At 39.3% G+C, this 19,669-nt stretch overlaps 1 protein-coding gene across 1 annotated transcript in view; it reads left to right on the top strand.

The window, feature by feature from the left end:
- dhx38 (DEAH (Asp-Glu-Ala-His) box polypeptide 38) overlaps positions 1-19,669 on the top strand; it is a 136,799-nt gene that overhangs the window by 101,254 nt on the left and 15,876 nt on the right. The window contains exons 25-26 of the mRNA XM_043706699.2: positions 2,531-2,626; positions 3,725-3,846. Coding sequence (XP_043562634.1) covers positions 2,531-2,626; positions 3,725-3,846 — 218 coding nt within the window. The remainder of the gene's footprint in view (positions 1-2,530; positions 2,627-3,724; positions 3,847-19,669) is intronic.

The raw sequence follows: 19,669 nt of genomic DNA, 5'->3' as shown, positions 1-19,669 counted from the left end.
CAGTCGGTTTATAGTAAACGTCCGTGTTGAGTCAGTCGCCCGAGATGGAAATGGAGAGGTCTAGGAAGGGGAGGGAGGAGTCTGAGACGGTCCAGGTAAATTTGAGGTCGGGGTGGAAGGTGTTAGTAAAGTGGATGAACTGTTCAACCTCCTCAGCACCGCCTTCTTGACCTGCAATCTTCTTCCCGACCTCTTCGCCCCCACCCCTTCTCCGGCCTATCACCCTCACCTTAACCTCCTTCCGCTTATCGTATTCCCAATGCCCCTCCCCCAAGTCCCTCCTCCCTACCTTTTATCTTAGCCTGCTTGGCACACCCTCCTCATTCCTGAAGAACGGCTTATGCCCGAAACGTTGATTCTCCTGCTCCTTTGATGCTGCCTGACCTGCTGCGCTTTTCCAGCAACACATTTTTAAGCTCTGATCTCTAGCATCTGCAGTCCTCACTTTCTCCTCGAGTAAGATTAGAGCCAATCAAGCACAGTAGTGGGAGGTTGTGTGTGGAATCCAAGGAGATAAAGGAAGCGCTAAATGAATATTTTTTGTCAGTATTCATATTGGCAAAAGACAATGTTGTCGAGCAGAATACTGAGATATAGGCAACTAGACTAGACTAGACTGATTGAGGTTCTCAAAGAGGAGGTTTCAGCAATTCTGAAAATAGGTAAGTCCCCTGGACCAGATGGGATTTAATTTAGGATTCTGTGGGAGGCCATGGAGGAGATTGCAGAGCCTTTGGCTTTGATCTTTATGTTGCCATTGCCTACAAGAGTAGTGCCAGAATACTGGAGGCTAGCAAATATTGTCCCCTTGTTCAAGAAGGGGAGTAGAGATAACCCTGATAATTATAGACCAATGAGCCTTACTTCAGTTGCGGGTAAAGTGTTATAAGAGATAGGATATATAATCATGTAGAAAAGAATAAGTTGATTGGGGATAGTCAACACGGTTTTGTGAAGGGTAGGTTGTGCGTTACAATCCCTATTGGGTTCTTTGAGAAGGTAACCAAACAGGTGGATGAGAGTAAAGCAGTTGATGTGGTACATATGGATTTCAGTAAGGCATTTGATAAGGTTCCCCACAGTAAACTATTGCACAAAATATGGAAGCATGGGATTGAGGGTGATTTAGTGGTTTGGATCAGAAATTGGCTAGCTGAAAGAAGACAGAGGATGGTGATTGATGGGAAATGTTCATCCTGGAGTTCAGTTACTGGTGGTGTACTGCAAGGAGCTGTTTTGGGGCCACTGCAGTTTGTCATTTTTATAAATGACCTGGATGAGGGTGAAGAAGAATGGGATAGTAAATTTGCAGATGACAATAAGGTCGGTGGAGCTGTGGACAGTACTGAAGGATGTTGCAGGTACAGAGGGACACAGATAAACTGCAGAGCTGGGCTGAGTGGTGGCAAATAAAGTTTAATGTGGAAACGTGTGGGGTGATTCACTTTGAAAGCAGCAACAGGAATAAAGAGTACTGGGCTAATTCTAAGATTCTTGGTAGTGTAGATGAGCAGAGAGATCTTGGCGTGCATGTACACAGATCCCTAAAAGTTGCCACCCAGGTTGACTGGGTTTTAAGAAAGCATATGATGTGTTAGCTTTTATTGGTAGAGGGATTGAGTTTCGGAGCCATGAGGTCATGTTGCAGCTGTACAAAACTCTGGTGTGGCTGCACTTGGAGTATTGCGTATAGTTCTGGTCACTGCATTATAGGAAAGGGGCGGCACGGTGGTTCAGTGGTTAGCACTGCTCCCTCTCAGCACCAGGGTCCCAGGTTCAATTCCAGCCTCAGGCGATTGTGTGGATTTTGCATATTCTCCCCATGTCTGCGTGGGTTTCCTCTGAGAGCTCTGGTTTCCTCCCACAATCCAAAGATGTGCAGGATAGGGGAATTGGCCATGCTAAATTGCCCATAGTTTTAGGTGCATTAGTCAGAGGGAAATAGGTCTGGGTGGGTTACTCTTCGGAGGGTCGGTGTGGACTGGTTAGGCCGAAGGGCCTGTTTCCACACTGTTGGGAATCTAATCTAATCTATATAAAAAAAGATGTGGAAGCGTTGGAAAGGGTTCAGAGGAGATTTACTAGGATGTTGCCTGGTATGGAGGGAAGGTCTTACGAGGAAAAGCTGAGGGACTTAATGTTTTCATTAGAGAGAAGAAGGTTGAGAGGTGATTTAATTGAGACATTATATGATAAATGAAGGGTTAGCTAGGGTGGACAGTGAAAGCCTTTTTCCTCAGATGGTGATGACAAACACAAGGGGACATATCTTTAAATTGAGGGGTGATAGATATAGGACAGATGTCAGAGGTAATTTCTTTACTCAGAGAGTAGGGGCATGGAACACCCTGTCTGCAACAGTAGTAAATTTGCTAAATTTAAGGACATTTAAATGGTCATTGGATAAATGTATGGATGCAAATAGAATAGTGTAGGTTAGGTGGGCTTCACATCAGTCTCACAGGTTGGTGCAACATTGAGGGCCAAAGGACCTGTACAGCGCTGTAATGTTCTATGTTCTATTTCTCAGGAGTACATGCAGTGTGTTACTGCAGTGGATGGAGAGTGGCTTGCTGAACTTGGACCAATGTTTTACAGTGTCAAGCAAGCTGGTAAAACTCGACAGGTAAGGTAGTATAACTGCATAATAACTTGACTTTTTCAAAGGTCGGCCTTTACACCAGCATCTACAGTAGTCAAAATAAGAGTGGAGATATTAGGCACAAATGATAATCTTGTGGAGGCAAAGGGCATAGCTGGGATATTAAATGACAAATCTGCACTAGAGTCTGCTGCCAATATATTAGTCAAGTAGGAGCTAGTAAAGATAAAGTCGCCATAGTACTGCCTGACCATGGGGCTGCTCTCTAATGAAAGAGAGATGACTGGTGGTGATTTAATCTTAGGCTCACCACACCTTAGGCGAGGGGAGAGGTTGAGAAGAAGAGTCCTTCATGGGTAACTTCAGTCAGTGCAAAAATTGAACCCATGTGTTGGCATCCTTCTGCATTCCAAACCAGCTGACTGAGCCCTGATAGGTAGTAGTTGTATTGGAAATGAGATGAATTCCTTTTTTTGGTGTTGTATCCATTTGATTTGTATAGGAACCAGTATTCTCTGAATTGTAATGTTCAGGGTAATGGTTTTTTGGTTACTAAGTGGCTACGTTCAAACTTGTATTCAAACAAGGGTGAAGCTTGTTCCAAAATTTTCAATATATTACTTAAATGGTTTAAGGGTCACTGAAGAGCAGTTTGAGCGTGACTGAGATGCAGAAAGACACAGATTCTATGTTAAGCTATATTGCTGCTTGCTTCAACTGCTGAGGAGGCCACTTACTACATTAGTTTTGAATAGATTCTGTGAATGGAGCAAAATGTCTAACTTTGAATAATGGGAAGATTTGCAGCCTTCATATTAAGTTCTCCTCCCTACCATCCACCACCATCTTCAAACCAATATGCCAGAAATAACAAACTTCCTAAAGTGAAATTGAGGAAATCAAAGAACCATACAGTATTGATTCATTATGTCTCCAAAATAAATTGAAAAAATTGTAATCTGCTTCCCGTTCAGTGTACAATTCATGCTGTTGTCAGCAAGCTGTTGAAGTGGGAGATGCTGTATATTTATTCTCCAGAGACCAGTAAAAGATAATACATTGGAGAGCGTTGTAATTCAGTATGCTTCTTGAATTATCATGCAGTTTGATGATTTTCAATAGGAAAATCGTCGTCGTGCCAAAGAAGAATTGTCTTCTATGGAAGAAGAAATGGCTATGGCACAGGAGCAACTACGGGCACGCAAGGAGGAACAAGAGAAAAAGCATATTCTAAATAGTGCAAGGTATGGATCATTTTTGTGGTAATCCCTAAAACATTCTGTTGAATTTGTATCACTTTATATTTTTTAAAATACTGAACATGTCTGTAAGCTTTAAAGGACTAGCCATCCATGAAACATTCATTATATTCTCCATTAAATAATGATGTCACCCAGTAATGTGCACAGCAATGCTGCCTCACTTTATCATAAAATATTTATCAATCTATACCAGAAACATTAAAACAGGATAACTGTGTAATGTTAGTTCAAAATTTGTGCAAGGATTTTTAATGGGGAGAGGTATGATTTTTGTTCGAGTGATCCTCTTTCTCTCTGATCTGTTAGCTTAAAATTGTTGTTATGACTTAAATACTAGATTCATTTGTCAACATTTTCAAAATAGATTTAGAAAAGGATGACAAGAAGAAAAGTCAAAAGACAAGAATTTATATGTGAGCTTCAGAATTTGGATAAGCTTGAGAATTTACTGACTATGAAGAAATGCAATCAGCTATACTGTTAGCACATCTAGTGTAGATTTTCTCGATTTTGATTGTATGCCTTTTGGAATTTTATGTTTTCACTGAATACAGCTGTCTGGGAAAAGAACTGCACTATACAGTCTCTTAGTTTTCAGCTGTATGATCAACAGAGGGCACCACAGTTTCATTAATACTCACATACTTTCGAACTCTCAGACATTTGTGGTTGTAATATTCCAAGGATCAGTAAGAAATCTGCTTCGTGTTGTAATATTTAATTGAATTTACATGGCGCCCTCCAGGTATTCAGTACATCCCTAAATACTTTGTAAAATATAAGAATTTTTTAAAGTGCAGTTTAGTGTAAAAACAAGTCAGCTTATCTAGAAAGAGATCCCATAAGCAGCAAATTAGATAAGATCTAGTAACGATTTTCAAAATCATGAGAATTGTTAATATAGGGAGAAACTGTTCCCACTCTTAAGAAAAACAAGAAAAAGAGGGCATAGATTTAAAGTGATCTACAAAAGAAGGAAGGGTGAAGTGATGAAAACACTGTCACACAGCAAGTAGTTAGGGTATGGAATGTACTGCCAGGAACTGTGATGGACACAGGTTCAATTGAGGCATTCAAGAGGGTGTTGGATAATTATTTGGTTAAAAGTAATGTGCAGATGTATGGGGAAAAAAGTAAGATATTGGCACTAGTTAACAATGTCCATGTATCGAGTTGGTGCAGTCACAGTAGATCGAATGTCATCCTCTTGAGCTTTAAGAATTCAGTGAAGTCTTTGGTATATCTGGTTTTGATGATATTCGTTGAGAGATAAATGTTGAGAAAAAGTCTCTGTCTCTCTCTGACTAGCTTCATGGGATCTTTATTTTAATTGTGTAATCTCATTTGAGAGTTGCCTCAACTGACAACACAGCACAACCTCAGTATTGGACCACAGTTCTGTGACAGAATAGTTGATCAAGTTCTGAAGTGGGATTTGAATCTATACTCTGAAACAAAATTACTAATATTTTCAATTTGAATTTCAAACAAATTGTCTCATAATGCTTCACTACTTCTTGCGTCCTGTTTTTAAACTTTTCATCTGTTTGCTTTAGGAATTTGCAACATTTCACATGACTTGACTAAATTTTTACCTTGGATTCTAAACTTACTATATGTACTACATAAACCTTGATAGTCAGCTTTCTGCAGATTTGTATCTAGTTTCTGCTTCAACTTTAACAATTGTCTTGACTGTTGCACCTATCACTTACCTAAGCCATAAGAACAAACATGGTGTTGGAGGTAGTATGTGGATGTAGGTTTGCTCGCTGAGCTGAAAGGTTCATTTTCAGACGTTTCATCACCCTAGTAGGTAACATCTTCAGTGTGCCTCAGGCAATGCACTGCTGATAAGTCCTGCTTTCTGCATATATGTTTGAGTTTATTTGGGTTGGTGATGTCATTTCCTGTGGTGAAGTCACTTCCTCTTTCTCAGGGGGTGGTAGATAGGGTCCAACTCGATGTGTTTGTTGATAGAGTTCGGGTTGGAATGCCATGCTTCTAGGAATTATTGTGCGTGTCTTTGTTTGGCTTATCCTAGGATAGATGTGTTGTCCCAGTCGAAGTGGTGTCCTTCCTCATCTGTATATAAGGATACTTGTGAGAGAGGGTCATGTCTTTTTGTGTTGATGTTCATGTATCCTAGTGGCTAGTTTTCTGCCTGTTTGTCCAATGTAGTGTTTGTTACAGTTCTTGCGCGGTACTTTGTAAATGACATTAGTTCTGCTCGTTGTCTGTATAGGGTCTTTCAAGTTCATTAGCTGCTGTTTCAGTGTGTTGGTGTGTTTGTGGGCCACCACGATGCCAAGGGATCTGAGTAGTCTGGCAGTCTTTTCCGAGATATCTTTTTATGTAGGGGAGAGTGGCTAGGGTTTCTGGACGTGTTTGTTTGGGTTTTGTTGCTGAGAAATCGGCAGACTGTGTTCATTGGGGACCCATTCTTTTTGAATACACGGTATAGTTGATTTTCCTCTGCTCTGCGTAGTTCCTCTGTGCTGCAGTGTGTGTTGGCTTGTTAAAATATTGTTTTGATGCAACTTCGTTTGTAGATGTTGGGATGATTGCTTCTGTAGTTCAATATTTGGCCCGTATGTGTTGCTTTCCTGTAGATGCTGGTTTGAAGTTCCCCATTGGCTGTTAGCAGAACAGCTTGAGGGGCCATACGGCATAATCCTGTTCCTTTTTGAATGCTCTTATGACTCTAACTAGTTCTTCTTCTGTAAAGGCACTTGGCCTAGTTGCCTAGAGCTATTTGCACATTCTTTGACAAATAGTTTTGAAAGGATAGTGGGATAAGGGGAATTTTAGAATTTTCATAAGAATGTGCAGACTAGATTTCCATGATCTACATTAAAGTGAAGTAAACTAAAGTCACCATGGTCTTACCAGACCATAGAGCTGCTTTCTTACTAGAGTTATTAAGTTTGAGCTGACATCAGGTGAGGGGAGAGATTGAGAAAATCCTTTGATTAACTTCAGCCAATGCAGGAATTGAGCCCATGCTGTGGCGTCACTCTGCATCACAAACCAGTCTTTATTGAAGAAAGGATTTGAGTAGTTTTTCTATAACATCATGGTTGCGTTCTTGTGCAACCCTCCATGATAGAAAAATTGCGCTTTAGAAACAGCGCTTAAAGTGTTGGCGATGTAATCGCAATGCAGCCAACACATACTTTAAAAGTTCACGCTTTAGAAACCTTGTCCCCAATTTGCCAATCACATGACAGCGAATTTATGTTAACAAACGGTGCATTATAGCAGAACAACCTGCACTAGTGTAATGAAATTGTGCTTCAATTGTTAGAAATTCGGTTAGATCACATTTGCAAGTACCATGTGCGGTTCTGGTCTCTTTATCTCGGAAAGATGTTATTGCCATAGAGGGAATACAGTGAGATCTAGACTTGTTCTTGGGATGGTAGAATTGTCCTATGGAGAAGATATTGGTCAAACTGGCCCCATATTCTATGGAGCTTCAAAAAATGAGAGGTGATCTCATTGAATCCTACAAAATATTTCAAGGGGTAGTCAGCGAAAGCAACAGGTGAGATGATCCCCCTGTTAAGGAGTCATAGTTGCTATACCTGAATGTTAGCCTCAGGGACTTGTTGAGAAAGACATCTAGGTGCCTTTTGTATATATACACTTTCCAACCTCTAACCATTTAAGAAATACTCTGCATATCTGTACCTCCTACCAAAGTGGATAACTCTGCATTTTCCTCATGTTCCATGTGTCATATTCCAAACCTCTTGGAACTGCTTTATATCTTCCATGGTTACACACATTCTTGCTTAGCTCTGTATCATCTGTATGTTTGGAAACATTTCATTTGATTTACATCCTGAATAGCTGGGGCCTAAGTGCAGATCCTTGCATTACTCCAATAGTCACAGCCTGCTAATGCAAGAATGCCATGTTTATTCCTACTCGCTATTTTCTGCCTGTTGGCCAATCAGTACACTACTTCCTATCCCATGTGTTTTAATTTTATTAACCAACCATCAAAAGCCATCTAAATGTACATATACATGACACTGCTTTATCAATGTTTTTGGTAACATCTGTAAAAGAAACCTCCTAACAGTTCTTCAAACATGATGTCCCATTTGCAAATCCATGCTGACTATGCCCTATCATATTGTTATTAGCCAAATGTTCATTGATCACATCCTTTAATAAAGTTTCCAATATTTTTACAACCACTCCAGAAGTCTGTAATTCTCTTTTCTTTTGTTCTCTTGCTCCCTTCTTAAATAGTGGGGTAACATTTGCTGTCATGTGACTTCAAACAAGTATCTTGAAAAATGTCCATATTGCTGAGGAGGTGGTGCTGGACAGGTTAAAACACAAAGATGATGAATCCCCAGGACCTGATCAGGTGTACACTAGAATTCTGTAGGAAGTTAGGGAAGTGATTGCTGGGCCAGTTGCTGAGTTATTTGTATCATCAATAGCCATAGGTGAGGTGCTGGAAGACTGGAGGTTGGCTAACGTGTTTACCACTATTTAAGAAAAGGTAAAGAAAAGCCAGGGAACTGTAGACCAGTGAGCCTGACATTGGCGATGGGCAAGTTGTTGGAGGGAATCCTGAGGGGCAGGATTTATATGTATTTGGAAAGGCAAAGACTGATTAAGGATTGTTAACATAGATTTGTGTGTGGGAAATCTTGCAACTTAATTAAGTTTTTGAAGAAGTAACAAATACATTGATGAGGGCAGAATGGTGGACACGATCTTTATGTACTTCAGTGAAGTGTTTGACAAGGTTCTTTGTGGTAGACTGGTTAGCAGGATTAGATCACATGGAATACAGGGAGAACTAGCCATTTGGGTACAGAACTGGCTAGAAGGTAGAAGACAAGGGTGGGGCTGGAGAATTGCTTTTCAGACAGGAGGCCTGTAACCAGAGGTGTGCCACAAGGATCGGTGCTTGATCCACTGCCTTTCATGATTTATACAAATGATTTGGATGTGAACATAGGAGGTATAGTTTGCAGATGACACCATAATTGGAAGGATAACGTACGGCAAAGAAGGCTACCTCAGTGTACAAGGGAATCTTGCTCAGATGGGCCATTTGGGTGAGGAGTGGCAGATGAAGTTTAATTTAGATAAATGTGAGATCCTGTACTTAGAGCAGGACTTATACACTGAATGGTACTTAGGGCAGGACTTATACATTGAATGCTAAGGTCCTGGGGAATGTTGCTGAACAAAGAGACCTTGGAATACTGGTTCATAATTCCTTGAAAGTGGAGTCCCAAGTAGATGGGATAGTGACAAAGGTGTTTAGTATGCTTCCCTTTTTGGTCAGTGCATTGAGTACAAGAGTTGGGAGGTCATGCGGCTGTACAAGATATTGGTTCGGCCACCATTTGGAGTACTACATTCAGTTCTGGTCTCCCTGCTATAGGAAGGATATTGTGAAACATGGAAAGGTTCAGAAAAGATTTATAAGGATGTTGCCAGGGCTGGAGGGTTTGAGCTATAGGGAGAGACTGAATAGGCTAGGGCTGTTTTTTCTGGAGAGTCGGAGGCTGAGGGGTGATCTTACAGAGGTTATAAAATCATGAGAGGCATGGATAGGGTAAATAGACAAGGTCTTTTCCCCAGGGTTGGGGAGTCCAAAGCTAGAGGGCATTGGTTTAAAATGAGAGGGGAAAGATTTAAAAGGGGGTGTAAAGGGTAACTTTTTCACGCAGTGAGTGGTGCATGTATGGAATAAGCTGCCAGTGGAAGTGGATGGAGGCTGGTACAATTACAACATTTAAAAGGCATCTGGATGTGTATATAAATAGAAAGGATTGAGAGAGATATGGGCCAAATACTGGCAAACGGGACTAGATTAATTTAAGGTATCTGGTTGGCATGGACGAATTGGACCGAAGGGTCTGTTTCTGTGCTGTATGACTGTCTGAGATGCCAGATAACTTGTGGACTTTGGAAAAGAACAAAACAACAGCCTGAAGGTTACTTGGAGGCTGATTCTTGGCTAAAATAGCTCCTTTAGACACTGCAACCCCAGGAAGAGCTTTATGTTTAAACAGATAGCATAAGTTGGCTATTAATGAGGTGGGCACCTGGGAATTGATTACAATGAAAAGAGACCAAATATTCAAGCAGATGGCTAATGTTGAATGGTACTTGAGACCTTGGAAAAGATGTTCAGTGTCTCAGGCACAGGACCAGAGTTGAGTTTTCTGAGAAGTGTTTAGCTGCTGTGGACACAGCATGAAGATTTGAAAGCTACCTGCCTAATCTCCCTCAGCAATCTTTGGAAGCCCAAAGAGTATGAACCCCAAGTTAGAAATATTACTGACTTTACCTGAGTGAAGCCAAGGTGACCCTTATGAACATTTTCAGAAAATCAAACAAGGAGTCCACATCTGTGCCTATGAAACAATGTATCATGAAAGCCATTTAAGTAATCTAGCCAATTTGATTGCTTTCTTTTATTTATCCCTTAACCGTAGGTGTTTGTTTGTCTGTCTTTTGTGTGAATGTGGGCTGAAAAAAATATTTTGGGTTTTTAGCATAGACATTACCTTGTTTAGTTTTTATCTCCTAAAGTGATGTATTTAATAAATTAAGCCTTTTGATTCAGATACTAAATTGGTGTCTGGAATGAATTATTTGCAAGTCAGGATTGGTTAGTTCAAAGTTTGGCTAGGAACTATTGGAGTAACTATTGGGTGTCTTTAACAGTTTTAATTTTACTGTGTTGTGAATACAGAAGTACCAGAAACGCTGATTTGGTTTCGCTGTCTGTTCTGTATCATAGAAGTATTACATCAAAACAATCTATAGCTGATGTATCCCAGAATATTTGCGACTGTTTTTAATCTTGCCACTGCAAGCACACACAATCCAGGGTGATTTCTTGTGGAGAAAGTTGCTGTTTCTGCTGAGCACTTTGATCGTGCAGACAGGAAGTTAATTGCACAAAATTGCGTGCCACTGAACAATGATCAAACCAATGCAGTTCTTTATGGAGGAGAAGATCATTTTAAACGAAGAATGAAAACACTCCCTGAAACACCATAACATTTTACATTAGTTTGATGTTTGCATTCCATATAGTTAAACTGTTAATTGTAATATCTTTCTTTTATCATAGTAATAACTTTGGAAGGATGTGTCAATTTAAATGGCAAATGAAATATAATGTGGAAAAACTTAAGATTATCCACTTTGTTGGAAGAAACGGATGTGCAAAGTATTGCTTGTTGGAAAGTGTCGATGTGCAAAGGAATCTGGGTCCTTGTTGATAAGGCACTGAAGGCTAATATGTAGATGTCGCGCGCTACTAGGAAGGCTAATGAAATGTTAGAATTTGTTGCCAGAGGATTTGAGGTCAGGAGTATTGACGTCTTGCTTCAGTTATAGTAGGCTTGGTAGACCGCACCTGAACTATTCACATTATGCCATACATTTGCCCACTCACTCAACTTGTTCAAATCAAACTGTAGTATCTCTGTGTCTTCCTCACAGTTCACACTCCATCCAAACTGATAGATTTCTAATTAACAATGGCTTTCAGGGTTATGGGTTGAAGAAAATGCATTGAAGTGTTTATGATCATGTTGAATGATAGGGTAGGCTTGATGGGCTAAATGGCTTGCTGCTATGTTCCCAAAGACATTAATTTGCATGGAAAGAATTGGCAGTGAGCTCTTGTTTTCTTCACACACTGGCAACACATGAGTGATGATCATGTTTGGAACTTACTGTCATTGGTGAGATATTCTGTTTATTCTTTAGAAATGAAGGATACCTCAGGTTTTGGTGCAGCTTTTAAATATGTCTTGTGTGCTATGGAAGACTTGCCAGCCATTAAATGATGTTTCATATAAGTGAATTGTCGTCGTCTTTTCTCAGTCTTGGACAAAGAAATATATCCTTGTAGAATTATAATAGTCTTGCTGTTTATTCAGAAAAATAATTCAGACATTGTGTTTATTATATTCATAAAAAAGGGCAGAAAACTTAATTATTGAGGTGAAATTTCCTTTAAACCCGTTACAAATATTCTCAAACTAAGGCACTGCTTTATTTGCAAAATCTTTTCTGTAGGATGTTGCCAGGGTTGGAGGATTTGAGTTATGGGGAGAGGCTGAACAGGCTGGGGCTGTTTTCCCTGGAGCGTCGGAGGCTGAGGGGTGACCTTATAGAGGTTTACAAAACTATGAGGGTCATGGATAGGATAAATCGACAAAGTCTTTTCCCTGGGGCCGGGGAATCCAGAATGAGAGGGCATAGGTTTAGGGTGAGAGGGGAAAGATATAAAAGAGACCTACGGGGCAACTTTTTCACACAGAAGGTGGTATGTGTATGGAATGAGCTGCCAGAGAAAGTGGTGGAGGCTGGTACAATTGCAACATTTAAAAGGCATTTGGATGGGTATATGAATAGAAAGGGTTTGGAGGGATATGGGGTTGGGAGCTGGCAGGTGGGACTAGATTGTGTTGGGATATCTGGTTGGCATGGATGGGTTGGACTGAAGGGTCTGTTTCCATGCTGTAAATCTCTATGACTCTATGACTGTATCTGCAGATCTATAAAATTAATATTCTATTAAGTAAAAATCATGACAAATGGATACAAACTTGATAAGCATTTGACCATGTGGGGCACTCCCCAAATTCCCGTGGATGGAAAAATCTAAAGAATTATTAAGATTGCACTTGATCAATAATTTTATATGTATGCAGATACAGAAAAGATTTTGCAAATATAGCAATGCCTTAGTCTGCTAAAACAGAAACTGTCATTGAAATGTAAACTTAAAAGCAAAAATAGGAATCACAGTAACCAAACTAAAGAAATGGCTAAGTTATTTAAACTGCAGCAGTATATTTTCATCCTTATTTAGAAGTGTTACTTATATTAATGAGCTTGTAATGTTCCATTCAAGAATAGATGCTTGCCAATTATGAATTTGTCATTTTTTGATTTTCTCCCCCTTTTCTTTTCATTTTATTAAATAAACCTTTGTGCGTTATCATTATTTTCCATCAATAAGCAACAAAACTAATTCTCTTTAAAGATCCCTGGTATGTGAATAAGCACATAACCATTGACCCTTCCATTACTTTTTCTCATTTCCTCTGGACCACATCTTCAGCATTGATGGTGCAGCACATTGGAACACTTCGCCATTGTGCTGCCCTGAGAATTTTTTTGTATACTTAATGCATTGCTAATCAAATTGAGGTCATGTAACTCTGCTTTGCAGCCCTTGATCTTTGTAAGGTGTGTGCTTGAATTCAGCACTACTGTTTTTCTATACTTTGGCACTATTGTCTTGCATTGATATGGAATTAAATTAATTTTTTTTAATGAGCATTGAATAGAGACTTAAATGACATTAATCTATCATTAATCTATCCTTGCACTCGAAGCAAAAGAAGCTAAAACGTTGTGTACATTATGCCCTTGTTTTGAAATTAAGGACAGATGATAATCCTTTTTAATGTGCATGTGAACTGGCTGTGACCCTAATATGGCAACTAAATACAGGGATTTGTATAATATATTTTCTGATTAAAAAAGACACTAAATCAATATTAGTAGTTCAGTGTACAGACTAATTAAGCGAATAATTTATCTGCATTTTTAGAACTGTATTTCTGTAAACCAGAATATTTCAGACATTTCAGTACCAACATAAATGTTGATTGGTATTTCTCATTTGGAATAAAGATAATTAAAATAGTGTTTTCCGTTGTTTCAGTGATCCTATATTCAAATGCAAATGATGTAATTGTCAGGTGAACAGATTGTATATCTCGCGTTTAATGTGACAGTATCCTGATTAATTTAAATTATGCATTCTGTAATATAAATCTAACAATGCAAGTAATTACTTGATCATTACTGAGTTTCAGCATTTTCCACAGTTGATATTGTAAGGAGATTTTATAAATATTCCACACAATTCACAGAGAGCAAATTTGATTGTGTTATATAGTATTTGTTTTCTTGTTTTTTTTTGTTTTGGCAATGGCTTTGTTATCTTTACTCACTACTATAATACTTCCAATGCATTATGGATGAGTTATGTATCTATTACAGCAATGTCCAATCACCTGGATCTGAATTGGAATCTAGCTGAATTTTACTTAGGTGACTGCTTTGAATGAAATGAGTTAGAGCAATGCAAGGCAACTCCCAGTGGGCTCAAATCCAGAACACAAAATTCCCTTCACAATTCACACAAAATTTGTAAGTGCTGTTTGTTATGCAGAATTCTGAATCTCAATGTTTTTGGGAGGAAACAAAGAGCCTAACCTTCATTTTGATATCAGAAATGTGCAGTAGCATGTATGTGGTATGTTTGAAATTTCTTGAAATGAATTTAGTTGTAAGTTACCTTGACCTCACCCTACCCAACCTGTCTTATAACCAGGATTTTTAGATTTTTAAAAGCAGCTTTTTTGAGAGGGGGTGGTAGTAAATCACAGTATTTTTAAGTTCAAAAACACTTAACCAGAATTTTATACTGTTTAATATCCTGATCATTGATTCCTTTAAACTAATAGATGAAATTAATATTTGTATAGACTAATTGGGAGAGACAATCAGGATCAGATTTAGGAAAGGTTGAAGGAGTAATATATTTGATCCTTTTACAAAATATATTGAGACAAATTTATTAGTAAAATTTGGAATTTGATAGATGAAGCTCCTTTTGTGAATACCTCTAAGTATGTTATGGAAATAGCTTAGAGGCTGAGAAATTTCAAATATTTTCTGAACATTGTTTTGTGTAATCATTAGTATTGCATTAGACTTACAGTATGGAAGGCAACCATTTGGCCTGCATCCATTCTGGTTCCCTGTACAGCAATCAACCAATCCCATATCTTCAGTAATCGTTCATCCCCTTGGTAATCAAGAATGTTCTACCTCTGTCTTAAAATTATTTCAACATTCTGCCTTTTGAGGAAGGGAATTCCAAAAAGACAAAACCCTCAGAGCAAAAACAATGGGTAACCCCTGATGTTTAAACTTTGACTTAGTTCTAGATTCTCCTATAATCCATTCTGTTAAGTCCATCAGGGTCTTGTATGTTTCAATTAAATCACTTTCGACATTACGACATATACATGACTAGGAAAGGTTGGGCCAAACACAGGCAAACAGGACTAGTTTAGTTTGGGAAATTTTGTTGGCTTGGACGAGTTGGACTGAAGCATCTGTTTCCATGCTGTATGACTCTATGACTGTTCTAAACTCCAGTAAATATTCAGCCTGGAGCCCGGTTACAAGTGGAGTTCCGCAGGGATCAGTTCTGGGTCCTCTGCTGTTTGTAATTTTTATTAATGACTTGGAAGAGGGAGTCGAAGGGTGGGTCAGTAAATTTGCAGACGATACGAAGATTGGTGGAGTTGTGGATAATGAGGAGGGCTGTTGTCAGCTGCAAAGGGACTTAGATATGATGCAGAGCTGGGCTGAGGAGTGGCAGATGGAGTTCAACCCTGTCAAGTGTGAGGTTGTCCATTTTGGAAGGACAAATAAGAATGCGGAATACATGGTTAACGGTAGGGTTCTTAGTAAGGTGGAGGAGCAGAGGGATCTTGGGGTCTATGTTCATAGATCTTTGAAAGTTGCCACTCAGGTGGATAGAGCTTGTAAGAAGGCCTATGGTGTATTAGCTTTCATTAGCAGAGGGATTGAATTCAAGAGTCGTGAGGTGATGTTGCAGCTGTACAGGACCTTGGTAAGGCCACATTTGGAGTACTGTGTGCAGTTCTGGTCGCCTCACTTTAGGAAAGATGTGGAAGCTTTGGAGAGGGTGCAGAGGAGATTTACCAGGATGTTGCCTGGAATGGAGAATAGGTCGTATGAGGATTGGTTGAGAATGCTAGGCCTTTTCTCATTGGAATGGTGAAGGGTGAGGGGTGACTTGATAGAGGTTTATAAGATCATCGGGGAATAGATAGAGTAGACAGTCAGAGACTTTTTCCCCGGGTACAACAGAGGGTTACAAGGGGACATAAATTTAAGGTGAAGGGTGGACGGTATGGGGGGGTGTCAAGGGTAGGGGCATAGAATGCGCTGCCTGTGGGAGTGGCAGAGTCAGAATCATTGGTGACCTTTAAGCGGCAATTGGATAGGTACATGGATAGATGCTTAAGCTAGGACAAATGTTCGGCTCAACATCGTGGGCCGAAGGGCCTGTTCTGTGCTGTATTGTTCTATGTTCTATATGCAAGGACACCCAGATCTCTGCATTTGAGCTATGCAAGTTCTCACCATTTAGATAATTCTTATTTATTCTTTCTGCCAAAATGGATCATTTCACATTTTCTCACAATGTATGCCATGTGCCAGATCTTTTGTCACTCCACCTATCCATACACCTTTGCAGGCTTCCTTAATCCTCTTCACAACTCGCTTTCCTAGCAATCTTTGTGTCCTCAGCAAATTCAGCTACCATACATTTGGTCTCTTTGTCCACATCATTTGAATAAGTTGAAAAGGGTTTCTTCAAGTACTTATCCAGTTTCATTTTTGGAATCATTGGTCATGTCTGTGTCCATCCTTCCTCTTAACTGTCACGACCACCTACGCCCCCAATTAATTCTCTGGATCTTGGTGTCGCTGGCTGGGCTGGCATTTCTTAACTTGTCCCCAGTTGTTAAGAGTCAATCACATTGCTATGGGTCTGGAGTCACATATAGGCCAGACCAGGTAAGGATGGCAGTTCTTGCTTTAAAGGACATTTAGTGAACCACCAGATTTTGCAACGGTAATCATTACACTCTTAATTCCAGATTATTATTGAATTCAAATTCCACCATCTGCTGTGGCGACATGGCACCCATGATGTGTCCCCAGAATATTAACAGGGTCTCTGGATTAAGGGTCTCCTGATGAAGAGCTTATGCTCAAAACATCGATTTTCCTGCTCCTCAGACACTGCCTGACCGGCTGTGCTTTTCCAACACCACACCCTTCGTCTCTGGATTAATAGTCTAACGATAATATCACCAGGCCATTACCTCCTCAGGATCTTAAATCTATTGTTCCTTAATCTTCATATCATCAACTAAAGGCTTTTCATTCAAAGAATAGCTTTTCTTGGTTATCTTATTTAATCCTGTCAAAAATAAAACAAAGGACTGCAAATGCTGAAGATCTGAGACAAAATCAGAAGTTGCTGGAAAAACTCAGAAGGGTCTGACGAAGAATCACTGGACTTGAACATGTTAACTCTGCTTTCTCTCCACAGATGCTGCCAGAGCACTTGATAAGCTTAAACACATCTATTCAATTTCCCTTTTAATCTCTTTTATTCAAATCTAATCTTGTAGCTAAAATCCCTTATCCCTGGAAACGATCTGGTAAATCTCCCCATTCTCTCAAGAATGGTCACAATCTTTGTAAATTGTAGTGACTAGAATTAGATGCCATTCTCTGGTTGTGGCCTCACCAGAACTTTATGAAGGTTCAGCATAACCTCCCTGCTTTTATTTATAAAATTCAAGATCCAACGTGCTCTACTAATTAGTCTCTCAATATGTTGTCACCTTCAAAGATGCATGCATGTAAGCACCCATTTCCTTCTGCCCTTCCTTCACTCTTTAGAACGGAACCATTGAGTCTGTATTGATTATCACTTTTTCTTCTGCCAAAAAGACATTACCATACTCTTCTCTGTACAACATTTCAACTGCCAGTTGTTTTACCGGTCTGCTAACTCCTGTGTTTCTTTAATGTAAATAAAATGTATGTTCCTGGCATTGATCCTTGGAACACATAATGTTTATCATTTTGTAGATGAAAGTCAACAATTTACAATGACTCACTGTTTTCTGCCCTGAACGATTTTTATCACTGACACTGACCCCTGCTATTCCATAAGCCTTAACTTTTTTTAAACTCAGCTTTTTTTGGAGAAAATGCTTTCTTAAAATCCGTGTACATCCATTGCAGTCTGTTCATCAACCTCCTGTTACTTCATCAAACAGTTTCAGTTAGATTATTTGAGTATGATCTACTTTTTACAAATCCATGCTGTCGGCCCTTATTCAACTCCATCCTCTCCAAGTGCCTGTTGATTTATTGTTTTTGCCATGATTATTTTTGTAAAACCTTATGATTTTACCAAATCATGATCTTAAACTGACTGTAGTTCATGCTTTCCAAAACCCCTTTGGCCTTTATCCCCATTTTAAGCCTTCACACTTAGTACCATCCCAGAGTGAAAATTGGGCAATGGAGCGGGGGCAGAGGGACAGTTGTTGAGGTGAAAGTGAGGACTGCAGATGCTAGCGATTAGAGTCGAGAGTGTGGTGCTGGAAAAGCACAGCAGGTTAGACAGCAACCGAGGAGCAGGAGAATCAATGTTTCAGGCAAAAGCCTTTCATCAGGAATCTGTTGTTGAGGCCAGATGTTCAACCATGGAGTTACGGGCACATTTCACCTGTTGTTGAAAGATTCAGAATCTATTGTTGTCAGTGATTGGTCTCAGTGCTGATTACATTAGATAATGTCCAAAATTTTAAAAAACATACATTTTTAAATTGTCCTGCAGCTGATTGTAAGACTGATGGTTGAGTCAGATTTAAAAGAATGTGTTTTAGTGCAAGTTAAATTGGTTCGAATTTTTCTGAATACTTAAAATATCAACATTACACTAAGATTCTCTGAGGCTTTGTTTCAGAGCTGCCATTGCTGGTGACCTCAGCTGCCCATGTTGTAACCCACAGTTTGGAAGCTCCAAATAACCAAGTTCTTGCACCCATTTTCTCTTGCTTATCAAATCATTGTTTATGTTTAGGAAAATTTTAAAAAATAAAATCTGAAATCGCAGTTCTTTTTAAAGTTAAGAGGATTGAACTCAAGACTGATCTAGGTTTCAATAAAATTTCATTCACTGTAATATTAATATTCTACAAATCTGGAAAACTCAGAACCAATAAATTTTGCGAAAAACATATTCTTTTGTATTCAAAAATTTGTTTTTGTGCTTTTCCTTCCTTCTTTGACTCCTGTTTACAAGTATGAACAATTTTAATAGTTGTGAGATGCTTAAATTGTAGAATTGAGTTACATGGAAGACAAAAAAAATTTGTTAAATCATGAGGGTATCATGCATTTTTCCATTCTGTGGCTATCAGTAGTATAGAATAATGCATTGTTTTCTCTCCATGTGAGTGAGATAGTGTTGCCTATATAAAGTCTAAGATAGATCCAAATAGAATATTGCACCTGATGCTGGTCACCACAGTTTAAGAATGTTTGAATGTCCTTGAACGTGAAAAGGAAATTCACCAGAATGATTTCAGGGACGACATGGTGGACGTTTAGTAATAATTTAGGTTGGAAAGGGTGCAAGGAGATTGAGGTAAGATTTCACAGAGATATAAAAGATTATGACAGGCTTGTATCTCATAGACAAAGAAAAACTATTCCCACTGGCTGATTATACAAGGAATAAGGGGTACTTTTAAAACTTTACCCATTCGTGAAGAAAGTTTATACCCGAAATGTTGACTTCTCCACCTCCTGGTGCTGCCTGTTTTCCTGCGTTCTTCCAGCTTCCTGCTTGTCTATATTTAAGACTTTTGCAAGAAACACGGACAATGTGAGGAAGGAACTTTTTATGCAGAATCTCAATATCTCAATGCTGCCATGATAGTTGATGTAGAAACAGTTAATAATTTCACAAGGAAATTAGATAGTCACTTGAAAGAAATAAGCCTGCAGGGCCGTGGGAGTAGAGTGAGTGAGTGGGACTGACTGAATTGCTCTGTGGGGCATGAGTTCAGTGGCTTCATCTACACCTTCT

The sequence above is a fragment of the Chiloscyllium plagiosum genome, unplaced genomic scaffold (genome assembly GCF_037043375.1).
Source record: "Chiloscyllium plagiosum isolate Xiang-an unplaced genomic scaffold, Cpla_swu_hap1 HiC_scaffold_17, whole genome shotgun sequence".
Lineage (NCBI taxonomy): Eukaryota > Metazoa > Chordata > Chondrichthyes > Orectolobiformes > Hemiscylliidae > Chiloscyllium > Chiloscyllium plagiosum.
This window is presented reverse-complemented; position numbering and strand designations above follow the sequence as displayed.